The sequence below is a fragment of the Lepeophtheirus salmonis genome, chromosome 4, assembly GCF_016086655.4.
Source record: "Lepeophtheirus salmonis chromosome 4, UVic_Lsal_1.4, whole genome shotgun sequence".
Taxonomy (NCBI): Eukaryota; Metazoa; Arthropoda; class Copepoda; order Siphonostomatoida; family Caligidae; genus Lepeophtheirus; species Lepeophtheirus salmonis.
The window spans coordinates 12,795,369-12,809,736 of NC_052134.2; the positions used below are offsets into that span (position 1 = coordinate 12,795,369).

Sequence of the window (14,368 nt, forward strand, 5' to 3'; positions counted from 1 at the left end):
ATTTTGATGAATATTTGATAAGTGACATATCGGAAACTAAAAGACCGATATGTAACTCAAGTTCATCTTTAAAAAGCTATCCATTAGTTTTTAATTAATTATTAATTAACCTGGTAGGAGAATAATTACCCATGCTGTTCAAATCTTATTAATACAGTTTTTTCTATGTTTTTAAGAGGTTTTCCCAAACCTTTTCCCGGCATTACTTTCACAACTAGCTTCTTGAATTAAACAAAGATCCAATTTTATTTTTCTAGTTGTCTTCATGAGTTGACTTTTAAATCTTGTATGGTTTATGTAAAGCAACTGACTCAACGTACTACGAACATAAAAAGGGAATATAAGATTAATACATAAGATTTATCTTTTGATATTAAGTTATATAAGTGAAGGATATTAGGTTGTAATTTGTTTATTTTAATATTGATAAGATTATCAATTTAAAATACATGAGTTGATTTACCCGGCGTTGCTCGGGACAATAAGACATTAAGATTAGTTAAGAATTCTTCTGCTTAATATTAAAAAATAAAGACAGTCTAATTTTAATAATTATTCTTTCTACATGTTAATATTGGTATGAATATTTGTACACTTTTTTTTGTAAGATAATAGAGTAGTTTTGCCCGTCGTTGCCGGGACATTAAGAAATTAAAACTGTAAAATTTTATGAACTATTCTCGTTGCATGATATCATTTTTCTCTTGGCAAGACAATGACCTCGGTGCTCCTCTCTGACCATGGAACGCGATGAGGATGTGAATTCTTTATTCTGGGGCAGACACCAAACTTGCAGTCTTGCAGCAGCGTCCTTGAGTATTAAGGGACCGTCTAATACTCCAAAATACACCCCAGCCCATGGCAAACTGTAGGACCTGAATGAAGTTAAATTTATCAACTCCCACATTCCTTGAACTGTAAATTGTTTATTAACTTTATCAACTCTAATCCTCTCAGCTCCTTTGGAGATTTAGTCATCATCAAGTTCTTAACTACTTTTCCTATGTACAAAATATTCGAAAAGTCATCATTCTTGTACGCATGTGATGAATGATTAGTGGCTACGTGTATTTTAAGTTTTATCAGAACCATTTCTTGATTCGATAGTTTCATGAAGCGTATTAAGAACAAAGGGAAAGACGGATAAAGACAGATTTGACGTAATTGTCGTTGCATGTCCATTTTTTAGTCTTACTAGTGTAGACTAAGGCTTCATTTTATTGTCAATTATGTTGAGTTCTTGTAGTATTTTTCTTTTTAGAAAAAAATCCATGATGCTGTTGCTTGATCTTTGTGGAATCAAATTATTTTACCAGCTTAATGATAAAACAATATGGTGCAAACTGCAGTACCTTTTGATGGCTAATTTAATATATTTATTTATCTTAGATGAACTTAAAATTGTATCCTTTCAGACGGATAAAAAATGTATCGAAGTATTGAAATATATTTATATAGGTACATATGCTCCTCATCCCTGTTTGCCACTTTGAAAAAAAATGGGTTTTTCTAACACGCAATTTATCTAAAAAAGTGTACACTTTTTTAATGGAGGGCTTCATAATTAAAAAAACAAAACAACAACACCTTTTTCGATAGCGTTCATAAACAATTGTAAATTCATAAGATAAGAAATCAAACTAAAACATTCCTCCATAAAAAGGTATAGGTTATAATTTAGTCAAAAAAAAAATCTACAAAAAACAATATATTTTTATACTGTCATGATTTTTTTTCTAAATCAATTTGTACCAATTGAATTATTTGTTGAATCAAATTAAATGATTATATGTTACAATATATGAAATAAAACATAATTTATTAAATGATGTTTTACAATTAATCAAATAACTTATTACAAAAACAAACAATATGTGTAGATATATAACTATCCTTCTCAATGGCTATTATAAAATCACTCAGTCCTTTGAATTCAAAGGTATCTAAACATTAAAAAAAATAGAAGCAATGAGAAAAATGCTTGTTTCTTTGTCGTTTCTACTATCTACTATTCATTTTATTTCACTGGCTGGTAAGAGGGGAAAAAAACAACAACAATGGATTCAATTTGTATATCAATCTATATTCCACATTTTTAAGGTGCCTCATGCTTAACAAAATCTGGAAGTAGTTGTGTTTTTCCTTTTCAATACCTAGGAATAACCTATGAAGGATGTACAACTGTTGACTATGGAACCACTCTTTGGTGTGCCACATCTCTAGTCTCAGGTTCTCTTGAGTATCAAACTTATGGAGATTGCTCAACATCTTGCTCCGGTAATACTTTTTTTTCTTCTCCCATCTTATATGAATGGCAAGAGAGGAGTATAATTATATAATTTAACATTGATAGTGGCCTCAACTGTGAGCAAGGCAGGATGTCCAACAACCAATGGAAATCGTTGTATCTTTCCTTTTAAATACAATGGTGTATCTTATTCCGAATGTACAACAGTGGATTTTGGATCCACTCATTGGTGCGCCGTATCAGTTAACTCTAATGAAGAAGTTATGGGATATGGGATATGTACTCAAGATTGTCCAAGTAACTATACATCAAATTTCAAAATACGAATTTGAATTTAATCAATATAAATCCTTCAATAGGGAAAAGTACAATTCCAGCCAATGGTAAGAGTCCTTTATTATAAGTTAAAAAAGACACGCTTAAAAAAAAAAATTACAATTAAAACTTAGAGTGTGGAACCACGAGTGGATCAGCGTGTATATTTCCATTTATCTACAGTGGAACAACATATAATGCTTGTACTACAAAAGATAATTCAGGGAGCCCATGGTGTGCAACTTCAGTGGATGCAGGGGGAACTTATGTGAATTACGGAACCTGTAATTCCAACTGTATAGGTAACTATTAATATACCAAAAATTATACTGAAAGTAGATAGTAGCAAAACGATGCAACAAAGTTGCAAAACGCGTCTATTGGCTTAAGAAGATTACCTTGCCTAAGAAAAAAAAATAAAAAAGATATTGTTTTTGAGATACGAAAGACGACGTTACTGCATCATTTTTCGTATTTATCTATGTACAAATATTTATCCTTTTGACGTATGCAATTTTGTCCTCACTTTGCGAAATTCCCCTTGTTAATACATAGGGGAGAATTCATGGAGGTTGCATTGTAATTTATGGACATATATATATATATATAGAGAGAGAGAGAGCGAGAGAGAGAGTTTGATTATGGGCGCTGTTCTTGTGTGATTACATGTCAGCTGTTTTCAGGAAAATTGTTTTAACTTATGGTAAATACTGAATTACCATTACCTTTCAAAAACTAATGAAATACTCTCACTAAAAATAAAGTGCTTCTAGAAAATTCCTAAATTTAGGTCAAACAGATCTGTCACAGTAATAACAATTTTTGAGAAAAACTCAAGCTTAACTCACTTCAACATAGATTTTTTACCAAGTGTTAATGGAAATACAAGGTTATACCATAGTACATTTCCAACTGACGTTTGACTTCCACCACTCGTTTTAATAGTGACGTCAGGGAGTATAATATACTATATATGTTAATAATAACATTTCTAATATTATATACAGTTAATATACAGTTGTTATACTCAATGGTGTCAAAAATTGCCTGTATTACAAATGAATGTTTTAGTAAGCCTGATTACGTGATGGCCTAACCTTGAATTTCTTATTAACCTTACTTTTACCCATTTTTATGGGTTTTATTTAAGTAATCAATGTTTTGCAAATAAAAATTTTGAACAATGCAATATGCAATATTTTATCAAATTAAATAATTGTTGTCATTAGTTGATGACAATCCAACCACAACAACTACAACCACAACAACTACAACCACGACCACCTCAACTACGACAACAACAACAACCTCTACAACCACCACCACAACAACGACGACATCAACAACCACCACGACGACAACGACCACGACGACAACAACTACTACGACAACAACAACAACTACGACCACTACTACTACAACTACCACAACAACGACCACAACAACTACAACAACAACTACGACGACAACAACTACTACAACCACCACCACAACAACTACTACTACTACAACAACAACTACGACGACAACAACAACTACAACAACCACCACTACGACCACTACTACTACAACAACAACTACTACAACTACAACAACAACTACAACAACAACAACAACGACCACTACACCACAACAACTACTACAACAACAACTACCAACAACAACTACAACAACAACTACTACTACTACAACTACACCACAACAACGACCACAACTACTACAACAACCACAACAACTACAACAACTACGACCACCACCACAACAACCACTACAACAACAACTACTACAACAACGACCACGACAACAACACTACAACAACAACAACAACAACAACGACAACAACAACTACGACCACCACCACAACAACGACTACAACCACCACTACAACAACTAACTACCACCACCACCACAACAACGACTACAACCACCACTACAACAACCACTACGACCACTACTACTACAACAACCACGACAACAACGACTACGACGACAACAACAACGACTACGACTACTACCACCACAACAACGACCACGACCACCACAACTACAACCACCACAACAACAACTACAACACTACTACTACAACTACACCACAACAACAACTACAACAACAACCACTACGACCACTACTACTACAACAACAACACGACAACAACCACTACTACTACTACAACAACAACTACACAACAAACGACTACAACTACTACAACACTACACACTACAACAACCACCACGACCACAACAACTACAACCACCACAACAACAACTACACACTACTACACACCACACCAACAACAACAACAACAACAAACAACAACAACCACTACGACCACTACTACTACAACAACAACACGACAACAACGACTACGACGACAACAACAACACTACTACGACAACAACAACTACGACACAACAACAACTAACAACTACAACAACAACCACTACAACAACAACAACAACAACTACTACTACTACTACCACCACAACAACAACAACAACTACAACACAACAACAACAGACTACAACAACAACTACAACAACTAACAACAACAACACACCACCACCACAACAACGACTACAACCACCACTACAACAACCACTACGACCACTACTACTACAACAACCACGACAACAACGACTACGACGACAACAACAACGACTACGACTACTACCACCACAACAACGACCACGACCAACAACTACAACCACCACAACAACAACTACAACCACTACTACTACAACTACCACCACAACAACAACTACAACAACAACCACAACACTACTACTACAACAACAAACGACAACAACAACTACAACCACAACAACAACAACAACACCACAACAACAACTACCACCACAACAACAACCACTACGACCACTACTACTACAACAACAACTACTACAACTACAACAAACACTACGACACTACTACTACAACTACCACCACACAACAACAACTACAACAACAACCACAACAACAACTACTACAACAACAACAACAACTACAACAACTACAACAACAACAACAACAACAACAACAACAACAACTACAACAACAACAACAACAACAACAACCACTACACCACTACTACTACAACACCACCACAACAACAACAACTACGACAACAACACTACAACAACTACTACAACTACCACCCACAACAACTACAACAACTACTACACCACAACAACAACTACAACCACTACTACCACAACAACAACAACTACTACAACAACGACGACAACAACAACCACAACAACTACAACAACTACCACCACAACAACAACCACTACGACAACCACCACAACAACCACTACGACAACACTACAACAACGACCACGACAACCACTACAACAACAACCACAACAACGACAACAACAAGTACCACCACCACCACAATAACGACTACAACCACCACTACAACAACCACTACGACCACTACTACTACATCAACCACGACAACAACGACTACGACGACAACAACAACGACTACGACTACTACTACAACCACCACAACAACGACCACGACCACCTACAACTACAACTACGACGACAACAACAACAACAACAACAACAACAACTACGACAACAACTACTACGACTAACAACAACAACAACAACTACTACAACAACTACCACGACAACTACGACTACGACGACAACAACTACAACAACAACTACGACCACGACAACAACAACTAGTACAACAACAACAACTACGACCACCACAACAACGACCACGACCACAACAACTACGACAACAACAACCACAACAACAACTACTACTACAACAACAACTACGACCACCACCACAACAACGACTACAACCACAACCACGACAACTACTACTACTACAACAACCACCACCACGACAACTACGACTACAACAACCAGTACTACTACAACAACCACCACAACAACGACTACGACCACTACCACAACAACAACTAGTACAACAACAACGACTACGACAACCACCACAACAACGACCACTACTACCACGACAACAACGACTACGACAACAACAACAACTACCACAACAACGACCACAATTTCTTCAACTCCTGGTTTGTGCATTAAGAAATGTTATTCATAATTAAACGACTCATATTTTACTTTAGCCTCCGCTTGTCCAACAACGAATGGTGGTACATGTACTTTCCCTTTTGTATATTTGGGAGTGAGCTATAATGGATGTACTGACGAAATGAACTTTGGAGTCCCTTGGTGTGCTGTCACTGTAAATCCTTCAACGAATGAAGTCTATCAATATGGAGACTGTTCATCTTCTTGTCCAGGTAGTCATCTATTTCACTTAAACCTCCAAAGGATATTGAATATGCATACATCGTATTTAAGAATAGTAAATAATGCTGACTTTTATACATTCGTCATATGTAAGTGGTCACAAAAGCTACGTCTGACGGTTGCCCAGCATCAAATGGACGAAACTGCGTTTTCCCCTTCATCTATAAGGGGGTTACCTATGAAAAATGTACTGTCACTGATTTCGGATCCATCTTTTGGTGTGCAACAGGTGTTGATTCAACAAATAATGTTCTAAGATATGGTGTGTGCTCTAGCTCATGCCCAAGTAAGTTAAAATAATACATTGAACAGGGTCGTCTGCAGGGGGCGGTCTGGAGGGGCTGTAGCTTCCCCCAGCTTAAGGTTTTTGTGGTTTTTACTTTAGTTTTGTTTGTATAGAATGAACCCTATTTTACGCTAAAATAGGGGTAAAAAATTTGAAATTTTTTTTTTGAATTTCTTGGGATCTTTGTATTTTTTTTCCTAAAAAGTTTATTTAAATTTTTTTTTTCCAAGAATCGTAATATTTTGTAAATAGCTATGGATTATTGAATTTTTTTTCACGAACCCAAGCCCCCCCCCCTTTCTCCCCCTTAAAAAAACAAACTACAACCTGCGGACAACCCTGTTGAATGAGACATATAATCAATTCTAACCATCCTTATCTTTTAGTGGAAACAACTATTCCTTCTTCACGTAAGAGTTCACTTATTATCATAACTTTTAAATTATCTTAGATACCAAAATTATAATTATATATTTTTGCAGAGTGTGCCACAACGTCCAATCAAGCGTGCTCATTTCCATTCATTTACAATGGAGTAACTTTTCAATCTTGTACAACAAGAGATAACTCTGGATCCCCATGGTGTGCTACCTCAGTTGATATTTCGGGAAATTACTTGACTTATGCAACATGCAACCTCAATTGTGCAGGTAATTGAAAGTCGATGGAATTTAAATGCCTTCGTTTCTTAATGCTATACTCATCTTCTTTTTTCAGTTATACCATAGATAAATAATTACGGCATATTAAACCACTTATCATTTTTTGGAGTATAATATTCTTAATTGTTAATTTTGATATATATATCTCATTTTTTTTAAATACTTAATAATGTTCAAATAAAATGATCTACAAAACATTAATGAGGAGTAAACCAAATTATTTCACAAACATCTAAATTATATCTTAGAATTAAAAGGGTTGGGCCATGTAGTGTATATGTTGATATTGTATTTATTTATTAAATATTAATGTAAGTTCCAAGATATGGATTAAAGATAATTTACTTTATGATTCGGATGATATTGATATATATCTTCATGGTATATGTATGTCCCTTTTTAACCTAGCCAAACCTTTTTCTATGCATTTCCAAGGATTTGGGTATATATTCGTAATAGAACAATGAATACCATCGTAGCTCCAACTGTTCTGAAATATACAGTTTATTTGCTTACATCTCTCATATCCTTGTGATCTCATACGCCCCGACCTTTGAGTGCCTCTACAAATCCTCTTACCACATCAAACTGCCACTTCATCTCACACATCCTGGATCATAACCAAGTGGAAATGACATATTTTACTTCTTCTGGTGTTATGCTTGTTGTCCATCCATGAGTCTTTCCCAATATGAATAATCCAACATGTCTATAGTCTAATCATATTTGATAAAGGGATAATTAAGTGATTATCACTTCTCCATTCGAATTGCTATCGCTTAATTTTTTTTAAATCTTCAATTTAATATTAACTATTTGGTGTCTTGGTTCAAACTCATTAGTCATTACACAAATGAGATTATTATTTACATTAAAAAAAGGAACCCTATTATTCCCAGGCGAATTTTCCCCGGGAGATTTCCCCAACGGTAAACTTTGGCAGGGCAAATTTTTACAAAAGTAAAAAAGGCTTATGGATTTTTTACCCAGAGTCGGAGTCACAAAATTCATAAAAGTTAAAATAGTTGTTTGTGAGCTTTCCAATTACTTTCTTTCAGCTATAGTACACCCGTAAAAAAAGGGTTTGAATTCATCATATTAAGAAATAATATTCATTTAATATAAATGCTATACATCCAAATTGAATAAAAATTCCCTCATTTTAAACTATTCTATGTAAAAAATGAATTGCAGAAGGATTTCAAGTGAAGGAAAACCCATTTTAAGCCCAAAAAATAAGCGTGAAGATACATTTATGCTATAATATACCGGGCCAACCGTTATTAGTTACCAATTTTAACACACAAGTATTTAATTCCATGACAGGATCCGTGGTGAAATAGGAAACAAGCTTTTTAACTATTAATTATTAATTGAAACCCAAAGAACATGTTTTAGTTGACGTATACGCCCTCAGAATCCATCATGAGCTCCAGGGGTGGCGAAAACTGTTACAGATACTCTGGATATACACAGCGCTCCTGAAGGCCCAGGCATTATTGACGGAGGTCTTCAGGGAGCGGGGGGTGTTGTGGCGTCTCCTACAAGCTTTGGACTCCACGTGCGCCTAGAGGGAAAAGTGTAGGGCCCTGAGGTCTGGGCTTTGCAGCAGCCATAAGTCCTTGCACAAATTGCATGTTAGCCTCGAGTCACTCCTAGGATTTCTTTGTGGAGCGGGCAGGTACTCAATCTTGTTGGAAGACTCAGGGATAATTGCCAACGATGGATTTGATAAATGGAAACTTTGGTTTCCAGGATTTTATCCAACTCATCAGCCTTCAGCCAGTATCCTAAAGGGATTTATGGGCTTTCTGTTGGATATACCAAGGCCCATCTTACCTTTTTAGGGCCCTGGACACTGCTGACAGGGACTTATTCATCTTCCTATCCATGTGAGCAATTAAGGAATTTGGCTTTTTCTAGAAGGCTGACTTCAGGCTGTTGACGGCCATGGAGGGATTCCATTCTATTCCTGGAGAGTGTCTGAGGTCTTCCTTGACCTTTGTCAGTATAGATACACTGTAAATCGTCTTCCTCGAGACCCCAGTCTGTCCCAGATGGCTCTCTATGATAATCCTTGTGCGAAGGAGCACTGCTATCTCAATCCTCTCCTAATACTATGTGCTCATGATGGTGAGAACAATGTTTTTCTTAGTAATCGAGTGTAACTTTTGGACCACAGGTTGACTTACATAACCCAAGGGGTGGGGCGTATTGTGGGATATTAAAAGGGGTTCTTGATACTCAATATAGGGGTGGCAATAGGTTTTGATCCCTCTTCTGGACAGGCGGTTCACTTGATAATCTTTAATAATCAAAATACCCACAATCATTTTACCTGACAATGTAAATGAATCTAAAATGACAAGTCTTCTGGAAACTTTATAGATTGGTATAGCATTTTGCTAATGTGTGTGTGTCCTTAATGCATGCCCACACCGTCTAACTTAGGAGGCTGAAACTTTGCATGTGTTTTTCTTTTGAACCTGGTCAGACTAAGACGGTCTGCCAATTTTTTGGGGGTTCATATAAGGGGGCTTATGTCTTATCCAAAATACAAAAACCGGGTTTTTCTACTCATAAAGACTAGATAAGAGTTGGGTTATAAATCAAAAAGTGAATGACGTCTCGAAAAACATTTTTACGAATATTTTTCAAATATATATTAAAATTGTTTTGATGAAATGGCAAGTTATTGCATTGACACTGAAAATTAAGTAATTGCCAAAACTATCATACTTTGCCTTTTGCTTTATTATTTTTAGTAGAAAATCAATTGTTTTTCAAACCCTAAATAATTCCCAAAAATTAAATTTTTTTTGCAAAAAAAGTCTACAACTGTTTACAAAAAATTAAATTTTGGATTGTTTTTTGTAAAATTGAAAAAAATTGGATTGTTTTTTGTAAAATTGAAAAAAAAATTGGATTTTTTTCTAGTAAAAAGGAACAATTCCTTGATTTTTGTATAATGTAATCTAACATCATGTGTCAAATCTATGATATATAAGTAAGATTAAGCACAATGATTTGCTACTAGTTGAACTTGTAGTAGATGTAACATTGTTGATCAATTTGGATCTCATAATAATAACTCAATAACAATCTTTATAATTATGTAGAATAAAAGGAACTATAACAAATTGAAGCTCTTGAATACATATTTATCTAATATCAAATAATAATTGTTGGAAACTTTTAGTATGAAAATAATGTTGTATAAGCTTTTAATAATGATATGATTTGATGGGTTTCAATTAAAAGATTGAAGTTATTTCATATTGTCAAACAAGATGATTTTACTTTGACAAGAATAATTATTATGTATTATAGATGTTAAATACAATTATTCAAAAAATAATAAAAACATACACAAGTGTGTAAATATGTATTTTTTTTTTAGTGGGACATCAAAATAACATTAATTATTAAATTTAATTCCATGATACCTTAATGCATATTCAAAAGTAATGAGAAGGTTGATTCTATCACTGCCATCTGTGTTCCTTCTCATAGTCCTTAATTATACCCCTTGGTAGGTAAGATAAAGGGGATTCAGTACCATGGCAAAAATACTTACCAATATCCATACATATGTTTTAAGCAAAATCATGCAAAACGAAATCAGGCAAAAGGTGTGTGTTTCCATTTGTATAAAGTCAAATCGATATATAATGGATGTACGTACGGCCATGGATTATGGTTTGCCACTTTGGTGTGCTCCTGGACACAATGTAGTGAATTTTTATTATGATTGTACGCCATCTTGTGAAAGTAAAACAAAGAAAAACAATCTGCTCGCCCGTCTTTGTAGTATTTCTCGGCCGTTTCAAGAGTACTCGAAAGTACTCGATACTTAAACCGTTTCTTAGGAGCAGTTAGATACTTATTTTTAATGGCTTTGATGCTTTGCTGTGGAGTTCTTGGGATTTTGCGACGGCCTAGATAAGAAATGAAAGGAGTAAGTGTTGGTTGTGTGAGACATCTTCTCAGGTACTACGTGGAGAAAATACTGATCTTGATTCTAAAAGAAAGTATTTGTCGCTGTACTAGTAACAAATGTCCTATGACATACCTATAGAAGGAAAAACCCATCTGAGTTACAGGAGAGTTTGACTCATTTAAATCTGCGGCACTTCCAGTGTAAAATCACCAGTAAAACTGTAGCTAATGCAATTTTTCAGTGGCGTTTCCCATCCAAAGGAGACTTCAAGTTTTTTGATTACTTCGCAAGACCCATCAAAAAATCCTTTGATCCTATCCGAGAATCTGATCAGTCTTTGAAATACTTTGGATAGGCTCGAGTGTGGGCAGTTGGTGTATTTTAACCCTTTTGTAACTAGAAAGGGGTTCAATTGGACGGTCCAAAAATGTTTGTGTGTCCTACAATTTCCTGATCCAATAGGACTTGAGGTTTTCCAAAATTTAGCAAATGATATCACGCTTAAGCAGCCTTATTTTATTGGATTGTGTATTTTCTTCCTTAAGATTTTAAGGAAATCTTCCCCATTCAATCTTCAATTACATTAATCTAAGAACCTATATTTGGTCAGAATGGAGATACTCGCAACAAGTGGGTGATTTTGGGTATAATGCACGTGTTCCATGCGCTAATTTTATCCTATGTGCATAAATTTAGCTAAACGTAAGGGGTTAAATCTATTTTATCCTTGAGAGGATTTCTTTATAATTCATCAATATGCTATCCGGGCCAACCGATGATCCTAATAATTTGATTTTTTTTCCCGAAACTAAATTGTGACCACTTTTTTGATATTAAGAGGCCATAAGGACATAAAAGTTCGAGTTTCTCTTCATTCACAAAAAGACCAGATTTGTGGAAAAACTTTTAAGTATGCGTATAAATGTTTTAATTGTTTTTTTGTGTTTTGATAGGACTTTCTCAAAACACGATAGTTATGTCGTCTGCATAGCACAGACATTTTTAAGTTCTGTCCGATTGTTGAAATCCTTTTATCACGGCTTCTGAGTGAACATCAAGAATAAGTTTGTCAAAGCATATGATGAAAATAAATATCTCATCATGACTTTGGGTATATTTAATAGTGATGAATAGAGTTTCTAAGCTTTTTTATCTCTATGATTTGGTAAATTTATCAAATTAATTTAAATATATAGTCCCTTATGGTCAGATATTTTGGTATCGATTACTTTATATGACATGATTTATTGCTTTTGAATACCATGAATAGAAATAGGTCAATTCTTGAGGGCGGGGGTTTGGAAGATCTTTTACGCCATACAGCTTTGTCATAGATATCATTTGCTTTTAATTATAGAGCAAAGGGTTCTTAGAGTCTCTGTTAGCGTCCAATTTTATATTTAAATCCCCACTCATAATTGTTAGACTGTGAGCCAAAATTGGTAAAAGTTTTTTACTATAAAAATTAGGGTTGTCCGAATTTGACCATAAATTCCCAGAATATGAAGAGTAATTCCCGAAAGGTTGCAGGATGCCTTTTTAAGGTTCCCATCCAATTCTCGAAATTGAATTGTTGGTTTGAAATTCTTGTTAACCAGCAGTGTGGCTCCACGTTTTGGATTTGAAAGTGGCTTGTCGAAGGCTCTTAAATTTAGATAAAAGTCCGGAACACAAAAAAGGTTTTCTAAAAAACACCTAGTATCGGACAGAGTTAGAATGTCTGGGTAATCAAGATGTCGTAGAAGTCTCAATAATGCGTACTTTCTCTCCAATGTTATCTGTGAAAAATAACTGACAAGCAGGGTTGTTCTTCTTTTTTAGTTTTGAAGACGAACTGATGGGAGACGATTGTGAAATTGACAATGCCCTCTTTGGATTTGATCCAGATCTAGACCTAAAGTTAAAATAGATTCCCCTTCCCTTGACCCTTGTTCCACTTCAGAGGTGGACGATTTCTGTCCATCTGTTTTATTAGTGACACTTCGTATGTGTTCTTCCACCATGCATTCCTTCTTCGTTTGGAGTTCTGCAGTATTTTTTAAAGTTTGTGTAATTCAAAATTCTTCTGTTGGCCTTTTTGCACTCAAATGTACCTGATCGATAGGAGAATTGAGTTAAGAAGTTTTATTCGATTTATTTTCATTAATAATTCAGATTTTTTTCTTTTAGAACTTGAGTATATTCGCTTATTTGCAGTCTTTTTTTCGGTGCAATTCAGACCATGATGTCCAGATTCAAAATATCTTTAGCATTGTAGTCTAACTCCGGGAAATCGGAGATCAACAAGACTTTCATCCACACGCATTATTTGGGGGCTATTCAAGGGATCCCCTACCACCTCAAAAATATAATTTAAGGGTAACTGCTTCATATTTACATTGTTGGAATAACGTTGGGTTTCTGCCTCTGCTATGGCTATAACAAAAGTTTTGCACCGGAAACTTATACTAAGGTCAATTTTGTTTTGTGCATTTTGACATTTTCCTGTCTCTTAGAAAGGAATCTCGCATAAGAAATGATCTTGCCCTTTTTTTGAGGCAATTTATTGGGATCTGGAGAAGGGAACATTAGCATTTTCTTCCATTTCAAGGGATAGATTATGTATGAA

General features: G+C 35.1%; 2 protein-coding genes across 2 annotated transcripts; both read left to right on the forward strand.

Moving 5' to 3' along the window:
• Positions 1–1,901: 1,901 nt before the first annotated feature.
• Positions 1,902–4,632, forward strand: LOC121116257 (uncharacterized). Its single transcript, XM_040710502.2, has 6 exons — positions 1,902–2,032; positions 2,101–2,277; positions 2,354–2,545; positions 2,608–2,631; positions 2,698–2,865; positions 3,793–4,632. Exons 1-6 carry the CDS (start codon positions 1,969–1,971, stop codon positions 4,455–4,457), a joined length of 1,290 nt encoding a protein of 429 aa, XP_040566436.2. The 5' UTR covers positions 1,902–1,968; the 3' UTR covers positions 4,458–4,632.
• Positions 4,633–5,214: 582 nt separating this feature from the next.
• LOC121116256 (uncharacterized) lies at positions 5,215–8,021 on the forward strand (the record flags this gene model as incomplete). The annotated part of the gene is made up of 6 exons (XM_071887504.1): positions 5,215–6,631; positions 6,686–6,862; positions 6,967–7,158; positions 7,545–7,568; positions 7,641–7,808; positions 7,876–8,021. Coding segments are annotated over 6 exons (1,989 nt in total), but the record flags the coding sequence as incomplete, so codon positions are not given.
• Positions 8,022–14,368: the final 6,347 nt, after the last annotated feature.